Below are 21,856 nucleotides of genomic sequence, written 5' to 3' on the forward strand. Positions count from 1 at the left end.
AACAAAGATTTTGTGTTAGGCATTTATATTCAAACTTCAGAAAAAAATATCTTGGAAAAAACCTTAAACGTCTCAGGTGGAGGGCAGCAACAACCACATATCCACATCAATGGGAGGCTGAAATGAGGAATATTAAAGAGATCAATTTAGAGGTTTTTAAATACTTGATTGCCATTCCACCTAGGTATGTATTCAGTCTTATGAATACTTTATATACTCACATTTGACATTTAAATAGATGACAACTTATATTGACTGACATTTACTTCTCCTAGGTTTTGGTCTAGATCTAGATTCACCCCTATATCACAATGTGACACTCTTATGAACAACATGTGTGAAGGCTTCAATAGTGTGCTAGTTCATACTAGGTCTAAGCCAATTATTAGCATGTTAGAAGACATTAGGGTTTACATTATGAAGAGATGGGCTACCAACAAGACAAAGATGACATCATATCAAGGTTCTATCTGGCTTAAGGTTCTGAACAGATTTCAAAAGGAGTCATGGTTAACCAGATATTGGTTACCAAGGTAACTTTAATCAATAAATAAGGCATGTTTCCATTGATGATGACTACTTTGTTGCTAACTGTGTTGTCAATTTCTATTCATCATAGGTGGTGAAGAGAAAAATTGTTTGAAGTCAAACACATTTCACAATTTGGGGAGCAATTTGTGGTCAATGTTGACAAGAATGCACATGTAGAAAATGGAAAATTACTGGCATTCCTTGCACTCATGCCATTACTACAATGAAATTCTTGAATATAAATGCAGAAGACTACATTGGCCACTGGTTTAGGAAGTCTACTTATGAAGAGACCTACAACACAATCATTTATCCTATCAATGGTCAACATGTCTGGGAAATTACATCAATCCAGATGTATTACCGCCAAAGAAGAGGACAATGCCAGGAAGACCCAAGAAAAAACGAAGACTGGAGGATTTGGAGTTGAAGAAGAATGATAGTGAATTAAGAAAAGGTGGGAACATAAAAAAATGTGGCCTCTGAAAAGAACTAGGACACAAAAAAAAATCTTGTCCACAAAGACCTCGATCAATACAGGTTCCTACAGCCCAATGTACTCAACAAACAGATGTTCCTATTACTCAGGAATCTACTATGCTTCCTACTTCCCAATGTACTGAAGCAACAAAAGTCACAATACCTTCACCAACACATGTTCCAATTACTCAAGAATCAACTATGCTTGTATCTGATGAATGAACTCATCTTTAATTTGTAGCAAATGTTAGCTCTTTCATTTTCAAGACACTATTTTAAATATGATGTAATGTTCAATGTTCAAGGAACAATGTTTTATCAGCAGTCTGTAGTTTATGTATTTTGATAATGTAAGACAATGTTCTTATGAGCTTCCTTTTGGTTATAACAGAATGTTTTATGTTCATTATTTACCATTGCTTATCCTTTATGTATTTTCATAATGTAAGACAATGTTCTTATCAGCTTTCTTTTGGTTATAAGAGAATGTTTTATGTTCATTATTGATCATTGGTTATTGATCATTCTTGTATCATGTTCAAACTTATATTGCCCTTGCATGAGCATTATAATTAAAGAAATAAATCACAAAGTATTAACCAGTAATCACTCAACATTATAAATAAAACACACATTAAAATTAGAAATACGAAATTACAATTTGTAAACTTGTTCTAACAAATCAACAAAGTTTCATCAACATCACTATTACAATTACATTAAAAACAAATATAACCAAGACTATCCCCAATAACACCTTTAGCCACTTTTCCAGCTTGACAACACTTTTCTCTATAAAACCAATTTTCATCTTTTCCAACGTATGTTTCTTCCATCTTCATCACACCGTTGTCCATCGTCATCACATCCACTTCTTCATTTCTTGCACTTCCACTCCTTTCTTCTACATTCAGCCCATTTTCTTCATTCGCTTCTTCACTGCACCACTGAAAGAAGTTGCAACCAAGGAAATCTTCACTGCCACCCTGTTCAACAACAAGACACACTCCCTCGTCAAAAACCCAAAAAATTAAACAAACATTTATGCTTATATTAAACTGACCTTGAAGTTAGGGCAACCCGAGAATTTTTTTGCCCTTATTTTTAGGGGTTTTCGCAACGCGAAACACTGCATTGAAACCATAGAAGCAAGTGGATTTTACACCCACCCTCCTAACACTGGCACTACTGTGTTCGAAGTCCGAACCCAAACATTTGCAGGACGATGATGAACGAGACATTTCCACAGCTGCACAATGCTTCGAGAACCTCTTCGTCCCCACGACGAACACCATGATAAAACACTTTGGATGTGAGGGGATCCCTTTAAATGTTACGGCTATGAAGGAAATGCAATATTTTTAATCCACGTGGATTTCATGATTCTAAACACATCACCCATTCAATTAAATGCACAATGCCATGCCATAAAAAAAAATTACACATCAGCTCAAGTTAACGCCGTCTGGGACAACTTAATGGATAGGGTAAAATTGGCTCATTTTTACAAATATTATGACCCAATTGAGACAATTTCAAATATGAGGACCCAACCGAGATTCCCATACAAATATGAGGACCATCCGATGGTTTAAACACACACACACACACACACACACACATATATATATATATATATATATATATATATATATATATATATATATATATATATATATATATATATATATATATATATATATATATATATATATATATATATATATATACACACATATGTATATAAACTTTCTATACTGAGGTATCTCAAAAGAGATAAACCGTTATACAAAACGTCTATGTGTGTATATATATATACACACATAGACGTTTTGTATAACGATTTATCTCTTTTGAGATACCCGATTATAGAAAGTTTATAAATATGTTTTTATTACTTTGGATAACTATAACTATAAATTACATATATTTTTAGTTATAGGCTATGTAATATCAAAAAATATGATATTTTGTTTAGTAGATTACTCTATTAAATGGGATGTTACAGATATATATATATATATATAGAATAAAAAAATAAAAAATGGATAGAAAATATTTTTATCTATATTTAGAAGGAATTTTTTATTTTTGGTTTCCACATCTATTTTTTAATTACATTATTTAATATTTTTTTAAAATAAATTAATTATTTCATTAATTTTACTATTTTACTAACCGTATTTGTAACATCCCAAGTTTCCCGTGTTCAACTAGTGTAGGATATATCAAATTTTTAATAAAACATAATAGTTGACTCATGAGAGAACATAAAAATTGTTATTACAATTATCCAAAAATGACATAAGCAATGTGTACCGAGTTTTAGTAGACAAAAATACCCTCATATATTATGACTTCTAAATTTTAAGGTTAAGGGTATTGAATAATTTTCATTCTCAAAACTAAAAAAAAAACAAGAAACCCCCAAACCCTTACTCATCTCCCTTGTTCATCTCAAACATTTCTCTTTCATCTCTCTCACTACTGGAAAAGTGGGAATTATAGACGGACTTTTACCGAAGGCTTTGAAGCCCTCGGTATTGAGACGATTACCGAAGGCTATGAAGTCGTCGGTAAGGACCTGACCAACTTAAGTCCCAAATTGGGTTCTTCGATCCCCAAGTTCACTTTCTTCAGCCTCGTCGTTTTTGTGCGTCTCCTTCCTTTCTTCACATAGTTCCCTCTGTTGCAATACGCTCCGTGAGTTTGTCCATTAGTCACCGGTGGTGGTCCGTGACGGTGGTCAGTGGTGCGTTGATCGGTCTTAGTTCACGGTGCGTGGTGTTTTCAGGGAGTTGGGGGCTAGGGTTCGTATTGCGCTGGTTGGTTCGTTGAGGGCTGGTGGTGTGGAGGTTGAGGGACTCTGTCGAAGGGGCCGTTCTGGGCTTCTGTTGTTGTCGTGGTCGTCAAGCGGCATCTTGGTAGAGGTAAGTTCCACAGAACTTGATTCACACTGTCATTTTCATTTTGCTGAAGCATAAACACTGCTTGCTGCCTTCATCTACTTTTCATTCACTTGTTGCTATATGATTGAAGGAACTTGGTTAAGGGACTTCGTTGGAGTGGCTGACTTGTGGGGCGTGGCCGTCGTGGTGTAGAAAGGTTGCCATCGTCAAGGGCTATCTCGATTGAGGTAAGTTGTGCGTCTAAAAATTCATTATGAGTGACAATGTTATTGAATTTGTTTGATGTTGTTGTGGCATGAGTGTATGTTGTTGTTTGATTGAGAAAAATTGGTTTTTAATTGGAATGAGGGGCAAGGTATTGGCATGGCAGTGAGAAGGTTTAAATAACCTTAATCGTAGTTTAGGGAAAATCAAAGCAAACGAGGTGGTAAAGATTGAGCAATAGTGGGAATTGTTTAACCTGTTGCGTTTGCTTGTAATGCTTGCAAGTGTGTGCTCTATGTACGCAAAACTTGAACTATAAACCTTTCAACCTCTAACCTCCCCTTGATTTGCTTCCAATGAACGTACACATAATGTTATATTGATTGAATTAAATTGTTGTCCAGTAGCATTGGAAATATTGATTCCAGTAGCAAAATCTGCATAAAACAACATTTCTGGATTAATTTGATATCATGTGGTTTTCATCCAGATTTCATGGTTTTCAAGCTTTGTCCAAGTTTGCCTAGTGATTTCAACTGTGTCTAAAGTAATTCCAACTCAAATTCATCACAGAATAGTATAATTAGTGGTTGACTTTATCACAATCTAGTTTGAAATTCTGCAGTAAAATATAATTCTTGGTTCATATTGTGCAAATTGTTTCTGACCAGATTCTGTGTCTCTAAATCTTGGTGCAAGTTTGTTTGAAGTTTCTAAACATGTTTCAAGTTGTACAAACTGAGATTAACCACTGATTTGTCAAAAGCATAATTGAGTTGATTCAAAATGCTGTAAAGCAGTGCTGTCACAGCTTTTCGCATGCTTTTTGCACCGTGCTTATAGTCTTTGTTTGGTATTAGGTGCTTCAATTATGCTAGCTGTTTATCTGTAGTTAGATGTAGTGTTTTTAGGCATTGTTTGAGTCTTTAATTGAGCTATCCAGCTTTGAATGCACTGCTTTCTCAAATCTGCAATAGTTTTAGTTCATTTTTTTGCACTTTTACCAACTGCAACCGTGTTTTGGTGACTCTGCCTATTTCAGACCAGTTTAAACATTTGTGCAAGTGTTTTAGACCATTTGAAACTTGTTTCAACTGTTTCCTTGGTCCATTTTCATTAAATCTGCCAAATCATAGTTTGACTTCCCATTTTTGCTTGAAATTTGGAACTCAACAAGTGATAGTGTGATTCAGTAGATTTTGGCACAATTTGGTTGTTTCTATACATATATTTGGTGCATCAAAGTTCATCTTAACTGTTCCTTTGGTCAATTTTGCACCATTTCACCAAATTACATCTTACTGCACAAAATGGAATAAATCTAGTGCAATGTCATAAATCTGTTTCAGTGGAACTTTTTTGTTTCTTAAGCAAATGTGCAAGTTTGTTTAATGATATGAAACATGTTCCAAGTAATAGCAACCTGTATTAATCACTAAAGTGCAAAAAGCATAGTTGAGTTGCTAATAAATCCTGAATCAAGGTGCTGTTATTGCTTTTTTGATCAATCTTTTCACCGTGATTGATATCTTTGCTTGTGTCTTAGGTGTTTAAATTCTTCTAGCTGATTCTCTGCAGTTATATCAAGTGTTTTAGGATGTCTTAGAGTCATTGCAACTGTTGTCTTCATTTCATTTCACTGAATTCTAAATTCTGGTGTAGTTTTGGTAACATTTTCATGCATATTTGGCTATAGCAAGTATGATTTGTTGAATCTTGTTGTGTTTGTGCATATACAAAGTTTGAGCAAGTTTATTTTTCCATTTTAAAGTTGTGTGCACTGTTCAAATGGTCATTTTTATGCCTATTATGCATAATCATCTCTTAAACCATCAAAATTGGCTTTAAAATGGAAGTGAACCACTGAATTCACATTGCAAGATGTTTTCAAACTGTTTGTGTTTAAACATCTTTAAAATGATGATACAAAGTTGTTTGATGCAACAATTGAGCTGCTGAATGACTTCCAATCAATATTGGGTTTAAAACCACCAAATTATAAGCATTTTCCTAGTGCAGTGTTCAAATCAAGTAGTCTTTGAAAATTTGTTTGCTCCAATTTTCGATTTTGGGTTGGCATGTGCAGGTTTATGTTTCCAAATGTAAGGATATGACTAAAACATTGTAAAAAATCCATAAAAAGCAAAACAATAACCTAAAACTCAAAGTTTGAGTATTTAGTACCTAAAAAGTGTACTTATAAGGTGACAAATTGTCATTTCACCTAATGTAAACTCATTCTAAGGTATGTGAACATCCTAACATGTCTAAACTAGTGGAATGAAGCTAGGAAACTTGCCAAAACATCACTTTCCTCCACTAAAACACCAGGACCAGCCTAAGACAAGATCAAAAGTGCTTAAAACTCACTTCTTTTAACAATGGTGACCCATGTTCACCTGACTGAGTACCTGTGTTGGACTTTCTGTACAAAATCCAATTTTCTCTCGGGTAATCGTTTACAGTGTCCTTGTAATCGATTACAGTGTCAAAGAAGGTGTAAATTTGATTTCTAAGGCATAATTTGAAAGGTCTTTGAGTATAGATTCCAACAAAACAAGAATCAACTCATTTGGAGTTCGGTGGAGAAAGTTATGAGCAAAAGAACAAGCAAAGGTCAGAGTTGGCAAAAATATATGAAACGCTAACTTGAAACAATAAACTGTACCAACTCAAATGTCCAAAAATTACAAATTAGTAGTCATTGGAAAGATTTTTGAGTCTAGTTTCTAATAAAAAAAGAATCACATCATTTGGAGGTCGGTGGGAAAAGTTATCAGTAAAATAGCCAGCAAAGGTCAAAGTTGACAGCATGTTATCTCACTCAAGTTGCTCATCTCATAAACATTGTTTCTTTCCTCCATCATGGGGTGCCAAAACATCACTTTCCTCCATCATTGGGACATAATCACATCACTAACCTCCCTCTCCCACCATTGAAACACAAGGAACAGCCTAAGACAAGTGCAAAAGTTCCTAAAAGTCACTTTTTTTTCAATGGTGACCCCTGTTCACCTGACTGAGTACCTGTGTTGGACTTTCTGTACAAATTCCAATTTTCTCTCGGGTAATCGTTTACAGGGTTGGTGTAAACGATTACCAGACCCTTGACTGAGTACCCTCCATTATACTTTTTTTTTCAGCTATTCGGTAATTACCGAAGGCTTTTGGCCCTCGGTAATTACCGAAGGCCAAAAGCCCTCGGTAAATGTTAGCGACAAGCGATTTACCGAGGGCTCTTTGGCCGTCGATAAGCCTTCGGTAATTACCTTTTACCGACGGTTTTGGGCTGTTTCCGAGGGCTTCTGGCCTTCGGTAATGCCCTTCTTTTTTGTAGTGTCTCACTTCAATCTTTTCTCTGTCATCCCTACTGTAGCCCCAACTGAAAAAATCACAAACACTCGCCTAACTCTAATCCACCTTCCTCACTTATCCAGTTTGTTTCTCTCTCATTTTCATACTCTCTCTCACTCACACACAGCAACATGCGACACCGCAATTTGTTGTTCTTGCTCTATTCGTTCATTTGTTTTCCAATTATGATAAGAAAATATCTCATAAGAATATTATTTGAATTACCACCTTCTTTTACTGCAATTTGTTATATGTCTAATTTTAAATCATGATAGTTACAGTCTCAAGACTATCATAATATATTTTTATCAGTTTTGAAATTGAAATCTTGTATAAATAAATTGCCAAACTAAGTAATTAATTATAACGAATTATATCCAACTATCAAATTAAGCCTTCAAAACCTATAGTTATTACTGTGAATTGAAAAATAGGATAAACAAGTTAAAATTAAAGGATTATTCATGACAGTTAATGACTTAAAAATGCATTTTTTATATATAAAAATGATCTTTAATTGGTTCTAAGATATGAATATGGTAAGAGTATTTAAAATTATATTTGGTAGATGAGAACGTGTTTTAAATAATAAGATTAGGTTATTTTAATATTAAAAGTTTAATATATAAATAAAATTTGTTTTAATGAGTTTCATTATTTAAAAACACATGATCTTTCTAAAACTCTTTCTTTAAGAGTTTTCTATCTTCTCTTTAAGTTTTTTAGACTTCTTTTCATTTGTCTGAAGATCAGAGATCGTCTGGGTGATTATTAAGGTAGGATCTTCTACTTCAACTAGTCTGTTTATGTAAAGTAAGTTGATTTCTACTCTTTTTCTTAGTTTGTATGTGAGCTACTTTAGCTTGCATGTGATGTATGAGTTTTTTTTATAAAACTTTCTACTCATTAATTATTCTAATGATGTGTCATGATCATGTTTTTGTTCGTAGGAGCATATAGAGTTTTGTGTACTTATAGAGCTTTCTTAGGACTCCTAGAGCTTTTAGGTCATTTGTTATGTCTGGGAAGCTAGATTCTTTAGTTTACGTGAGTTGGATACTGTTGGTTGAATTTGGTACGTCAAACATGATTGTTGTTTTGTGTTGAATTGTATGTTTATGATGACATACCCCTTGCCATGACCTAGCACATTCATGAATAGTTGGTGGCATCTATGGAACATGAAACACAAAACCAGTATGACCCTCCACCTGCAGAAGCCAGATATGGATGAGAAACCACATCTGCGGCTTAGAGCGAGCACCATCGTGCCTCGAGTCCCAAGGTTCTTCACTACCATCAAGAAAACACCGCAAAACTATCGTGAGTTTCGCACCATGCCGTTAGCCGCGAACAACCTTTGTCGTGATGATGAACGTGAACCACCTTCACGAGCAAGCGTGGCTCCTACCGTCGCGACTTGTTCCAAGGAGAAAGGTTGTCGTCACCGCCAAAGAGAAAATTAACACCCTTAAACAGTTATCGCTCACGACTTGTTCCATGAACCACCCTTTATTAAAAAGCCCACAGGATTAAATACCCCCAAAGCCCTATGGGTCAGGCCAGCCCATGGGCCTTCCTTTTTACCAAATTTTATGTACAGAAAAAAAAATTATGGTCCAAACACATAAAAAAATAGAAACAAAAGTTTTATGCTACAATAACAGATAACATAATACAAAATTTATACAAAACAACATATAGAATTTGTTCAAGCTAAAGAATCTTGGATTTCTCCATCTATCCAAGCTAACTTACAAAACAGAGATAAATAAAACACCAATTACAAAACAACAATTGGGGACTTCACTCTCACCACCATGATAGGAACTCCAATAAGAAAAAGTCAATTGATACTTCCATATCAAAAACAACACACACACACATTCTCTAAAAATCCTCTATCACCTAACTCACCTATCTTCAACTCAAGGCCCTTTAGTCTCAGCTAGCAGCAAGTGTGAGAGTGTTACACAACATGGAATATACTTATTCAGCAGAGAGTGCAGAGGCAGAAACTTACATTAGCAGCAACACCACCCCATCAAGAAACAATGTTTAGTGATGATCAAATCAAATCATTGGAAACCATGTTTGAGACAGAGTCAAGGCTGGAGCCTAGAAAGAAGTTGTAGCTGGCCAGAGACCTTGGATTGCAGCCAAGATAGGTTGCTATATGGTTTCAGAACAAGAGAACTAAGTGGAAGTCAAAGCAACAAACAAATGGCAAATTATTATGTATGAGTTTTAAATCCTGTGAAGAGATTCCACACTTCATAGATTCCAGTAGAAAATATAATCGCAATGGTGGGGTTTGGGGTCAGTGCAGCAGACATCATGCCATAGGTAAAGTAGAGGAAGGTGAGGTACATGAAGAAAAGGTACTAGAAAAATTTCGCTACAGTCCATTTAAAACCGATCATTGCGTACACTATAAGGCTATAAACTACACTTTGTACAAGAACATGAGGAAGTTCGATTACAACCTGCAAGAAAATATTAAGATCAGAAAAGTTAGACCCTGAAATAAATTTTTACATCATTACATGCAAGGAAGTTAAAAGGTCAAATCTCTAAACAACAAGTGTTTGCATGAGCAAAAGTATATGCCAAAGCTGAATACATTTCAACAGCTTTTTCCTTATAAAAAACAGTTCTTTCAACAGCCACCAACGATTGTGATGAAAAAGCATATTATTTTTACTATTTTCATGTTCTAGAGTTTAATTAGACTTCAACGAATTCAATATACCTCATTAACAGTGAAATTTTTACTAAGACAGGTTTGAAGCAAAACATGCAGTTCAATTTTCTTATCGTTCTACCTCAAAGTAACTGATTAAATGAGAAGAATGATGTCCAAGTGGCCCCACATATATTTCTTGCCCTCCTCGCTTCATACGAAAAAGCTACATGTAGTTGACAAAAAAGTTAGAAACTTCTTAATAGAAACAAAGTTAAGAAAGGTAACCTATTTATGCTTTAAATCTGAAGAAACCAGGTCCAATAACTTCACTTTTGCAATCATAGAGGGAATCCACAACTTGAAGCACAAAAGTTAACTTAGTGAAATGAATGATATGAAGTTATAATGTGATTCCAATATAAACTAGCAAAAAGCTATACCGGGTCATTTTTCAAGAAATGAAGTACTTTCTCCATATCATGGTCATTCATAGCTCTACCAATCAAAGCATGTCGGTTTCTCTGGATAAGAAATATGGCTACCTGCATGGTTAAATCAACATGGAATTAATATAAAACATATACCACTCCAAATGCTTGGGGTATTTTTGCTGACTTCTGAGCCCTTTTTACCATTCCAAGTAAGTTTTCAACTACAATGGAATCAATGAGATCATAAATGGCATTTCCAGTAACATTAACTGCAGATTACGGGATCGGAGGCGCGTTGAAGAATTTTCGAAGAGGTGTGGTTTGGCACTTCATAGAGTTTCTACCCAGTAGGAAAGAGAAAGACAAAGAAAAGAATAGTTTTTCATTGATCTGAAAGAACGTACTGATACAAGCGAAATGAACAGTATATATAGAAGGAACAGTACAAACAACACATATGTTATCAGCCCCCCTCAAGCTGGGCGTAAATATTTTGGAGACCCAGCTTGGAACGAAGAAGTTGAAAGGAAGGAGGTGGTAGTGGCTTAGTTAATATGTCGGCGATTTGCATAGTTGTGGATATGGGAAGAAGCTTGATTAGACCGGCGGTAACCTTTTCACGAACAATGTGGCAGTCAATGTCAATGTGTTTGGTACGTTCATGGAAAACTTGATTGGAAGCAATTTGGATGGCGGATTGGTTATCACAATAGACGAGGGTGGGAGACGTGTAAGGAACGTGGAGATCATGAAGCAGATATGTGAGTCACTGTATTTCACAGACCGTGCTGGCTAATGAACGATATTCAGCTTCAGAAGAACTACGGGAGACGGTCGGTTGTTTCTTTGAGCGCCATGAGATGAGAGAGTTGCCGAGGTAGACAGTGAAACCAGTGACCGAACGGCAAGTGTCAGGACATGTTGCCCAATCAGAGTCGCAAAAAGCTTTCAGTTGAATAGTAGAGGTGTTAGGTAGATGAATGCCAGCTCCAGGAGTGCCTTTGAGATAACGTAGGATACGATGTGTCGCTTGTTGATGAGCAGTTGTAGGGGCAGACATGTACTAGCTGAGGTGGTTGACGGCAAAAGTGATATCCGGACGAGTTGTCGTCAAATAAATGAGTTTTCCAATGAGACGACGATAGGAGGCAGCGGCATCATCGTCAAGAGACCGGACGGTATTTGTAGTAGTGTGTTTGGGAACCATGCGAGTAGGGACAGGAGAGCTATCGAGTAGTCCAGTTTCAGCTAGTAGATCCAAGACATACTTACGTTGGCTAAGATATATTCCTTTAGAGTTGCGGGCAATCTCCAGGCCAAGAAAGTAAGTCAAGTCACCCAGATTCTTTATGCGGAAAGTTGAATGAAGAAGATCGGTGATGTGTTTAATCTCTCCATTGTTGTTATCGGTTATGAGGATGTCGTCAACATAGATAAGTAACGCCGTAGTGTAGTTGCCATCATGTTTTAGAAAAAGAGAATTGTCAGAGATTGAACAATTATAATCATTGGATAGTAAAAAGTGATGTAGTTTAGCATACCATTGCCGACCGGCTTGTTTAAGACCATATAGGGAACGTTGGAGTTTACATACCTGATTTTTGTGGGTTGTGGTAAGACCAGGAGGAATTTTCATATAAACGTCTTCATGAAGATCACCATGTAAGAAGGCGTTGTTGACATCAAGTTGTTTGAGTGACCAACCCTTAGAAGCAGCTATAGCAAGAAGAAGCCGGACGGTAGTGAGTTTGGCAACTGGTGCAAAGGTGTCCAAATAATCCAGTCCTTCAATCTGGTTGTATCCTTTGGCAACCAGCCGCGCCTTATAGCGTTCGATGGAGCCATCATATTTATATTTGATTTTGTATACCCAACGACAGCCAATGGCGGTTTTGTTTGGTGGTAGGGTGGTAAGTTCCCAAGTGTTATTAGCTTGCAAGGCATCGAGTTCAGCACGCATGGCAGTGACCCATTGGGGGTGTTTTGAGGCGGCAGAGTAGCATGCCGGTTTAGTATTAGAAGAAATAGATAGTATGGTATGCTTGAAAGAAGAAGAAAGGCGGTTGTAGTTAAGGTAATTCCCAATGGGATATCGGACAACACTATTGGTCTGGAAATCTTGTAAATAAGTAGGGATTTTTCGTGTCCTAGAGGATTTTCTTATGCTAGTGGAAGTGTTAATTTCATTACCATTGTTTTGAGTTATTTCGGTGGATGTATTGTGAATAGTGTCATTGGTGCAAGTATTAAGTGGTAAAGCGTTAGTGTCAGAAAAACCGGACGGTAATAGGTCATCATAATTATTTGTGTAGTGTTGTGGCAGTGGTAAAGATAAAGAGTTGTCTGTGTTGGGAGTATTATGATAAGGAAAAACATTTTCATGAAAAACAACATTACGAGATATTTCTACTTTGTGATTTTTGAGGTTTAGAAAGCGATAACCTTTTGTATGCTTTTGAAAACCTAAGAAAATGCCAGGAACAGCACGGTCATCAAACTTCTTTCTGTGAGCAGTAATGGTGTTGGCGTAGCAAAGACAACCAAAGACGCGTAACATCGAAAGATCACAAAGAGATCCATGTAGGCGTTCATGAGGTGTTGAATTCTGTAGGACCGGCGTGGGCATTTGATTTATTAAGAAGACGGCGTGTTGAGCTGCATAACACTAGAAAGCAAGTGGTAGATGTGAGTGGAAAAGTAGGGCACGAGTAGTATTTAAGATATGTTGATGTTTACGTTCAACCACTCCATTTTGTTCAGGGGTTTCAACACAAGTAGTTTGGTGAATAATGCCTTTACTTGAAAATATGTCATGCATAATAAATTCAACACCATTGTCAGTGCAGATAGTTTTAACTTTCTTATTAAAATGGTTTTCTATATAGCAGAGGAAATTGAGGATGTGGTTTTTTACAGAAGATTTGTCTACCATAGGAATAATCCAAGTATAACGAGAGTAATCATCAACAATGGTTAGTAAGTATTTAAAACCATTCGTGGAAACAGTAGTAGGACCCCATATATCGATATGCAATAGTTCAAAAGAAGATAGAGAAATAGAAGTGCTAGCAGTGTAAGGAAGTTTCTTTTGTTTAGCCCGATGACAGGCCTCACAAGTACTCTGATTATCATCAGTATTTATGTAAGCATGTTTGTTTTGTAAAAGCTGTAACCGAGTATGTGAGAGATGTCCAAGGCGAGCGTGCCATATATTTGGATGTTGAACAGAACAGATAATAGGAGAAAAATTATTGTCAATGTTACATGTAGAGTAATCAAAGAAATATAAGCCATTGTGATGTTTAATCAGACCAATCTTCTCTTGTGTCTGTATGTCCTGTATAATGCAACCAGAAGGAGAAAAGATTAGTTGACATTTATGGTTAGCTATGAGTTGTGAAACCGAGATAAGGTTGAACGAAAAATCAGGGACATATAGCACATTAGATAGAGAAAGTTTACTATTGAGTTGAATTGTTCCCTTATAATAGGCATGTATGATTTTTCCATTAGGTAAGCATATAGGAATAGGTTTAATCTTTTGATAAGCAGTAAAAAATTTTAAAGATATACAAACGTGATCAGTAGCACCAGAGTCGAGAAGCCAGATATTACAAGATTGCATTTGGAAAATTGAAACAATATTACCTAGAGAATTGTGTGTAGAAATAGTGCCAACTTGGTTGATGTGCGCATTGGAGGTGGACTGTTTGAACAACGAAGCAAGAATTTGGTATTGTTGGGGAGTAAGTTGGACGGTTTCAGGAGAGGAGCAATCTTGACCCATGCTTTTCAATTGAGTGTCAGCATCAGTGGACGAAATGGTATAGTGAACCTGACTGGGATTGGTGGAGAATTTGTGGCCGGGTGGATAGCCGTGTTTCTTGAAACATACGTCTATGGTATGACCATTTTTGTGGCAATAAGTGCAGATCTTGCGAGGATTGGTAGTGTTGGTTTTAACAGATCGGTGTTCTTGGTTGGGGAAGCCGTGTTTTTTGAAACAGGTATTTTCATGGTGACCAGTTTTGTTGCAATAATTGCAAGTAATAGGGGTGGGTGCAGAAGTTGAAGAAGTAGTGTTGATAACGGCAGTAATATGTTCATGCATTATTTGGCGTTCTTGTTGAAGAACAAGGGAAAAGATTTTTGAAATGGGAGGAATAGGATCAAGAAGAAGGATATGAGATTGTATGTTGCTATAGGGATCATTCAAACCTCATAGGAGTTGCATGGCACGGTCTTCATTTTTACATTAAGAAATGATAGCAGAAACAATGCAAGAACACTTTGGCTTACAGATACAAACAGGGTCCGGGCGGAAGCTGTCGAGCTCATCCCAAATAACCCGGAGTTTTGTGAAGAAGTCAATGACGGAGAGTTCGCCTTGGGATAACGTGGAGGCTTCCATTTTGAGGGTGGAGATTCTGGCAAGATCGCCTTGGGCAAAGCGGTGTTTCAGATCATTCCAAATGTCGATGGCAAGATCCATCCATATGATACTTTCACGAATGGACGGAGAGACCGAATGTAGAAGCCAAGAAACAACCATACTGTTGCAGCGAAACCAGGCTGGAAAAGAAGCATCAGTCTTGGAGGGCCGGACGGCTGATCCAAGAATGAATTCAACCTTGTCTTTAGCGGAGAGAGCCGTGATGAATGATCGGCTCCAAGAATGATAGTTGGTGGCATTTAGAACCGGTGAGACGAGGGATATGGCAGGGTTTTCATTGGGGTGGAGGTAAAGGTACGAAGGTGTGTGGTCTTGAGAAGCCATGAAAGGAGAAAGGAAAAAAAAAAAACAAGAACAAGAAAAAGAGGATCAATGTGCAGCAGCAGAAAGAACATCTGATACCATCATAGAGTTTCTACCCAGTAGGAAAGAGAAAGACAAAGAAAAGAATAGTTTTTCATTGATCTGAAAGAACGTACTGATACAAGCGAAATGAACAGTATATATAGAAGGAACAGTACAAACAACACATATGTTATCAGCACTCCCGCCGGGATCCGGATCCGGAACCTAGAGCCGAATCCGGATCCGAAACCATTCTTGTAGAGTTTATTGAGGCTGCGTTGTCGGGGAAATTGAGGTTGTTGGTGAGGTGTTGGGGTTGGTGACGGTGGTAGTGTCGGTGTGGGGTTTGTTGGGGTCTTTTTCCATGGAATCCATGGATTTGAAGTGAACCTAGGAGGAGGGTGAAGCAGTGGTGGAGTTGTTGATGAGGCAAGGGAGAGGGAGGGAGCAGAGGGAGAAGCGTTGGGGCACTGCGCAGTGACAACATGTGTCATATGTCATTGTCATTACATGTCATTGCATTAGTCTTAATTTGGTCCCTATATTTTTATTGTGTCTGTATTTTTATTTTGTCTCAATTTAGTCTTAATTTTAAAAATTAAACATTTCTGTCCCTCCTCAAATTCAAACAAAATTTAAATTGTATATAAATCTTAACAAATATTTTTATTAAAATTGATATTTTTATTAAATATTTTTAACAAGATTAAGTTTAATTATATTTATATTTACTTAATCATATAAATGTTAATTATTTTATTTAAATATACCTATAAGAGTTTAAAAAAAAAGTGACATAATATGCTGATGTGAATTTTCCCAAATGAGTTAGTTGATTGAACAAATTATTAATGTCAAATTTCACCCTCTTTTTTCAATAAAAAGTTAGAGAAAGTTTTCGTGAAAATAGTAATTAAAGGTAATTTCTTTTTTCAAGATTTTGCATGGAAACTTTCACTACGAAAATTCACACCAGCATGTTATGTCACTCTTTTTTTTAAACCCTTATAGATATATTTAAATAACATAATTAACATTTATATGATTAAGTAAATATAAATATAATTAAACTTAATCTTGTTAAAAATATTTATTAAAAATATCAATTTTAATAAAAATATTTGTTAAGATTTATATACAATTTAAATTTTGTTTGAATTTGAGGAGGGAAAAAGTTGTTTAATTTTTAAAATTAAGACTAAATTAAGACAAAATAAAAATATAGGGATCAAACTGAGACACAATAAAAATACAGGCAAAAATTGAGACTAATGCAATGACACGCGGCCTGACAATGACACGTGGCACTGTCATTGCCATGTCACACTGCCATTGCCACATGGCACATTATCAGTTTGACACGTGGAATTTTTAAATTTTACTTTTTAAAAAATAAAAATAAAAATAATAAAAATATAATTCAAAAATTCAAAAAACCACGAACTAACACGTGTCACCTCCTTTAACGGTGTTAGTATGGAACTAACGGCGATGTCTAAATTGATTCAATTTTTCACAATAAGGGACCTAATCGAGAACATTTACAGTACGAGGACCTACTTGAGACGATCCTGCAAAAATAGGGATGTCCAAAATGATTAAACCTTGAATTTATGATTCACAAAGATTATATAATAATAAGCAATAAAGTCTTTCAAATAGAGCAATTTCCAAATTTTTTTTAAATATAAAAGTGGAAGCGTATCTAAAAGATTAAACATTGGAAACTATTAATAATTGATCTTTGATATATGACATTCCCTCTGTAGAGCACCTTTAGTTTTTTCTGGATTTTCTCTACTGATGGAGACAAAGAGAAAGAAACTAGAATGATACGTGTTCTCATAGATGAGGACCATGACTCTTTATGTAACCTCTGACAGTTACTCTTATGTAGTTTCAATAATTATAATTTGTCCCCTTTAATAAATTAAAATCATTATTGGTCTCTACACAATAAATCTTCCATACATGCTCTCACTAGTGCAGAATTGGCTTTTAACGTCTCCCCATAGACGTCCGTCCACAAAAGCACTAACGTAAATAATTGACCGGTGGCATATCCGTAAATAAGTGAAACTGTAGACGTTCGTTGTGGCGGGGGACGGACGTCTATAATATTATAGACGTTCGGGCCCCTCCCACGGACGTCTAAGAGACTGGAACAATCACCTCTTCAACTCCCTGTTAGCCCCTTAAACGTCCGTTGTGGAGGGGCTAGACGTCTATAATATTATAGACGTTCGGCCCCCCACAACGGACGTTTAGGGGGTTGATAGGGTAGTTGAAGAACTAATTGTCTTCAGCCCCTTAAACATCCATTGGGGAGGGGGCCGGACGTCTATAATATTACTTGATTATATCAATTTATAATTGACTAATAAAATACAATAATAATCGTAACATATTTAATTGTGTATTATGTAAGGTCCTGGAAAACTGTATGGGCCATTGGGCCTTATGTTCTGGGGCAGCCAGACCAAAAGGGCCAAAGGCACCATGACCTTAGAAGGGGTTCTTTCATTTTCCCAACTCTGAACCAAATTCCAGTTTTCCTTTCTCTCTCTAAACTCAGCTTTCTTCTTCCTTCTCTGCCTTCTCTCTACCCTTACACTCATTTGCACCGTTGCATTTCCCGTTAGGTGGCGTTCTTTCGCTCACGGAGCTGAGAGCTTCCTTTCTATCCGATTAGATTTTCATTTGGACGGGTAAGTCAAATTCTCCACTCTTCTTGACCTTAGGGCATACAACCTTACTGGTTGCCTTACTGGTTGCATAGAGCTCATTTTGATTCTCTGTCTATTATAGCTCTAAGAGCTGTTTTCATCACCATTTAGGTGGCTGTGGGGCACTATTTAGGTTTTCTCTATGAAGGCACTGTTAGGGCACTCTAGTTGGTTGTACTACTCAACCTCAAGGTAAGGGGAGCTAGTCATATACTGTTTGGACTGTATTATGTGTGTGTTTGAATAACTTGTGATTCATGGTACTGCTATATTATGTTTTGGAAATGAACATGTTGATTTGTATTTGCTGGATGTGTGAAAGTTGTGTATACATGATGTGCTGAACCTTGTTTGACTTGGATGAGCATGTGTTGATTGTACTGGTTTCTGGATTGGAATAAGAACTCTGGGAAATAGTTAGAATGGATAGTGAGTGGATACATGAACTGTTGCAGGTTACTGTGAGGTAAGGGGAGCTAGATCTGTTTCTATAGATTGTAAAAATATTAAACTGTGTTTGAGATCTGTGATATTCTGTTCTTTGATGAAAATCTGGGAAAAAGGGGAATGAAAAAGGGGCTCTAGAAACGTGGTTGTGATTCTGCAAAATTTTGCAAAATTTGAAAGTGACGTTCGTCCAAATAGTAATTTAAATATGTAAACGTTCATCCCAAATGGTAATTTAAATAGGTAAACGTTCGCCCAAACAATATTCCACCTGATAGGGTTCAATCTGTAAACGTCCGTTCAAACAGTATTCGATCTGATAGTGTTCGTCTAAACAGTATTCGACCTGATAGTGTTCGGCCTGTAAGCGTTCGTTCCAAATAGTGTTCAGTCTAAACAGTATTCGGCCTGAGAGTGTTCGATCTGTAAGCGTTCGTCCAAAAGTATTTGATATATAAGCATTCGTACAAACAGTATTCGACCTGATAGTGTTCGGTTGATAGCGTTCGGTCTTATTATGTGCTAATGATCGTTAGCGTTCGACCTGGATCAGGTATTCTGAGGTTTAGCTTGTAAGCGTTCGGTCTTGGTGTATTAGTGATGGTTAACGTTCGGTCTTGATGATGTTTATTCTTAGTTAGTGATCGTCCATAGTGAACGTTTGGTCTTGATGAGGTTTATTCTCAGTTAGTGATCGTTCTCGATCATGTTTGTCCTCAGGTAGTACCTGTCATAGGTAGCGTTCGGTCTTGATGAGGCTTGATCTTTGAGCGTTCGTCCAAACACTATGTGATCCATTATGATGTTCGGTTCTAAGTCCATTTGCTCTTGTTCTCGGTTGAATTGAGTGTGCACAATGTTTGGAATATATATACTGTGATGTGATTTATGTGAAAAGTATGTGAATGCATGATATGTTGGATTTACTGTGATAATATGGAGGTATCTGGTTATTCATGACTTGGGTTAAGTTTCATAGTAACAGTATGATTCATGGACGTAATTCCATGATCCTCAAGGAGAGGATACATGGTGGTGATTTGGGGATGTATGGAATGATTGCATGGTAGCTCAGTCTTGGGGGTTTTCCTGACGCTCCAATGGTCTTTCATTCTCAAGTAGAGAGGATTGATCCATGTGGTGAGGAGTAGTAGGAGGTCCTAGTCGTGGAGGCTTCCAATATGCTCCAGGGCGCGGAACGGACTAACCTCATGAGGGTGGTAGGGTGGAACCCATTCGCAATGGCTTTGCAAAGCAGTAGAGGCCACCACGAGTGCATAACCCGCCATAGCTCGGTAATCATTCTGGTCCGGACGAGTCGTTCTATAAAGCAATGGGTCTTGTGATGTCAATGTGTTATAGATAAGTGGCTTTTGCATGTCGTATGTGATTGATTAACATGATTTTTGTATCTAGCTCACCCTTGCTTGTTTGTATTGCTTGTGTATGGTTCTTCTTGCGATGATCATCCTTTTGGGATGGGAGCAGATGGCGAGGAGGTTCCTTTGGAGACAGCTTTGGAAGTTGAAGACAATGCTGCTACCTAGTCCCCTAGAATGTTATTAGTTTGATTTTGTACTCTGAAATACTACTTCCCTTTCAGCTTACATTTTAGATCTCTTTGGAGTTTAAGCCTATATTCTGAAGTTACTAAGAGGATGACTGTAATCCTATTTACTCTCAACTGCTTTCCTATATTATGCATGTGGACGTCTTTATTATATATATATGCTCTCTATATAATTGGGATGTCACATATATTATATATATATATATATATATATTTATATTTATATTTATATTTATATTTATATTGAGTAACCTAAAATTGTTAACATTATACATTAACATTCTTAATTATTTGAATTTATTAAAAAACTTAACGTCTTATAATATAATATTTAATGGTATTATTATTATTATTATTATACTGATAATAGTATTAATAAATTTATTATTACAAGAACTGACGAATTTATCATAAAAGCACTTAAATTAATTATTTATTGTAAAGTTAATAACATATTAACTAATTATTTTATGTATCAGAAACTTTTCATTAAACACTTGAATTGTTTTCCTTTAAGTAATAAATTTAAAATAGGAATATCAACAAACATAACCATAAAAACCTTTTAAGAACTGACTCTTTTATTTATTTTTCTTTTCACTGATAATTGCATATTTAAAATTTGTTGAATGTGAACCACAATTCAATTACTTTAACAGCACTGTTTGTAAATAAAAATAAGGAAAATATTTATTTATTTTAATATAATTTTAAATAAATCATCTATTACAATTTTCTTATTTCAAAGCATATTTATATATTGCACATTTTCTTTTTCTATTATCATAACTAATTTCTCTCTCTCCATATAGATGGGAAAAGAATAATATATTAATAGAAAAAAGTAAATAAAATTTATTAATAAATCCATAATTTATAAAGTAAGTTATAAGTTAAATGTTATATAAGTTGCAATGGTAAGAATAGCTTATGCAAGCCAAGATGTTGAAGGTATTAGTGACAGTAGTAATTGTAGGGTTGATGATTACGAAGATGGCGCAAAGTGAAAGAGAAGTTGATGGGATTTTGGGTTCAAAGAAAACAGTTCGTGTTGAAAATGATTTGACAAATGGAATTTCTGTGTTTCTCCATTGCAAATCGAGGGATGATGATCTTGGAGAACATGTTCTTGAGAATGGACAGTATCAAGAATGGCGTTTCAGAAATAACATTGCTCACAGCACTCTTTTCTGGTGTGCCATGCGAGCATCCAATGTTCAAAGCAGTTTTGATGTTTATAGTTACAAAGCTGACAATGCTGTGTGTGACCAATGTAACAGAAGTTTGAGAAATGATGGATTGTATTTCTATAATCAGTTCGAAAACAAATGGGAGAAGAAACTCTCATGGAATATCCAAGCTTTCTGAATACTTTATGTCTATCAAATCAAATAAAATATTATTATTATTTTTTATAATCACCATTTATCTTATATTTAATTCTTTTTATCAGTAAAGATTTGACTTGTTAGTATTTTATAACTCATCTAAACTATTAAGAAAATATTTGCGTTACAGTCATTTTTTTATTTTTCGGATATGTTGGAACTCCTACGTTAATTAAACATAAATTAAAATATATAAGTGTATTATAAGTTAGTTTTATGATAGTTGAGTTAAACTCTACTTCTTAATATCATATTAAAATTTAGAGTCAATCTTAACAAAAATTTCTTATAAGTTTAGTCTATTATATTATTTACGATTAGAAAATATCTCA

General features: G+C 35.8%; 1 protein-coding gene and 1 long non-coding RNA gene across 2 annotated transcripts; both read left to right on the forward strand.

Moving 5' to 3' along the window:
• The first annotated feature begins 3,603 nt into the window (after nt 1–3,603).
• Nucleotides 3,604–20,261, forward strand: LOC128193994 (uncharacterized). Its single transcript, XR_008245203.1, has 3 exons — nt 3,604–3,941; nt 4,051–4,147; nt 20,055–20,261. It is a non-coding gene; the product is annotated as an uncharacterized LOC128193994 (long non-coding RNA).
• An 868-nt stretch (nt 20,262–21,129) lies between these two features.
• LOC108346540 (S-protein homolog 29) lies at nt 21,130–21,504 on the forward strand. Its single transcript, XM_017585615.1, has one exon. It carries the CDS (start codon nt 21,130–21,132, stop codon nt 21,502–21,504), a length of 375 nt encoding a protein of 124 aa, XP_017441104.1.
• Nucleotides 21,505–21,856: the final 352 nt, after the last annotated feature.

Source organism: Vigna angularis, chromosome 9 (assembly GCF_016808095.1).
Source record: "Vigna angularis cultivar LongXiaoDou No.4 chromosome 9, ASM1680809v1, whole genome shotgun sequence".
Taxonomy (NCBI): domain Eukaryota; kingdom Viridiplantae; phylum Streptophyta; class Magnoliopsida; order Fabales; family Fabaceae; genus Vigna; species Vigna angularis.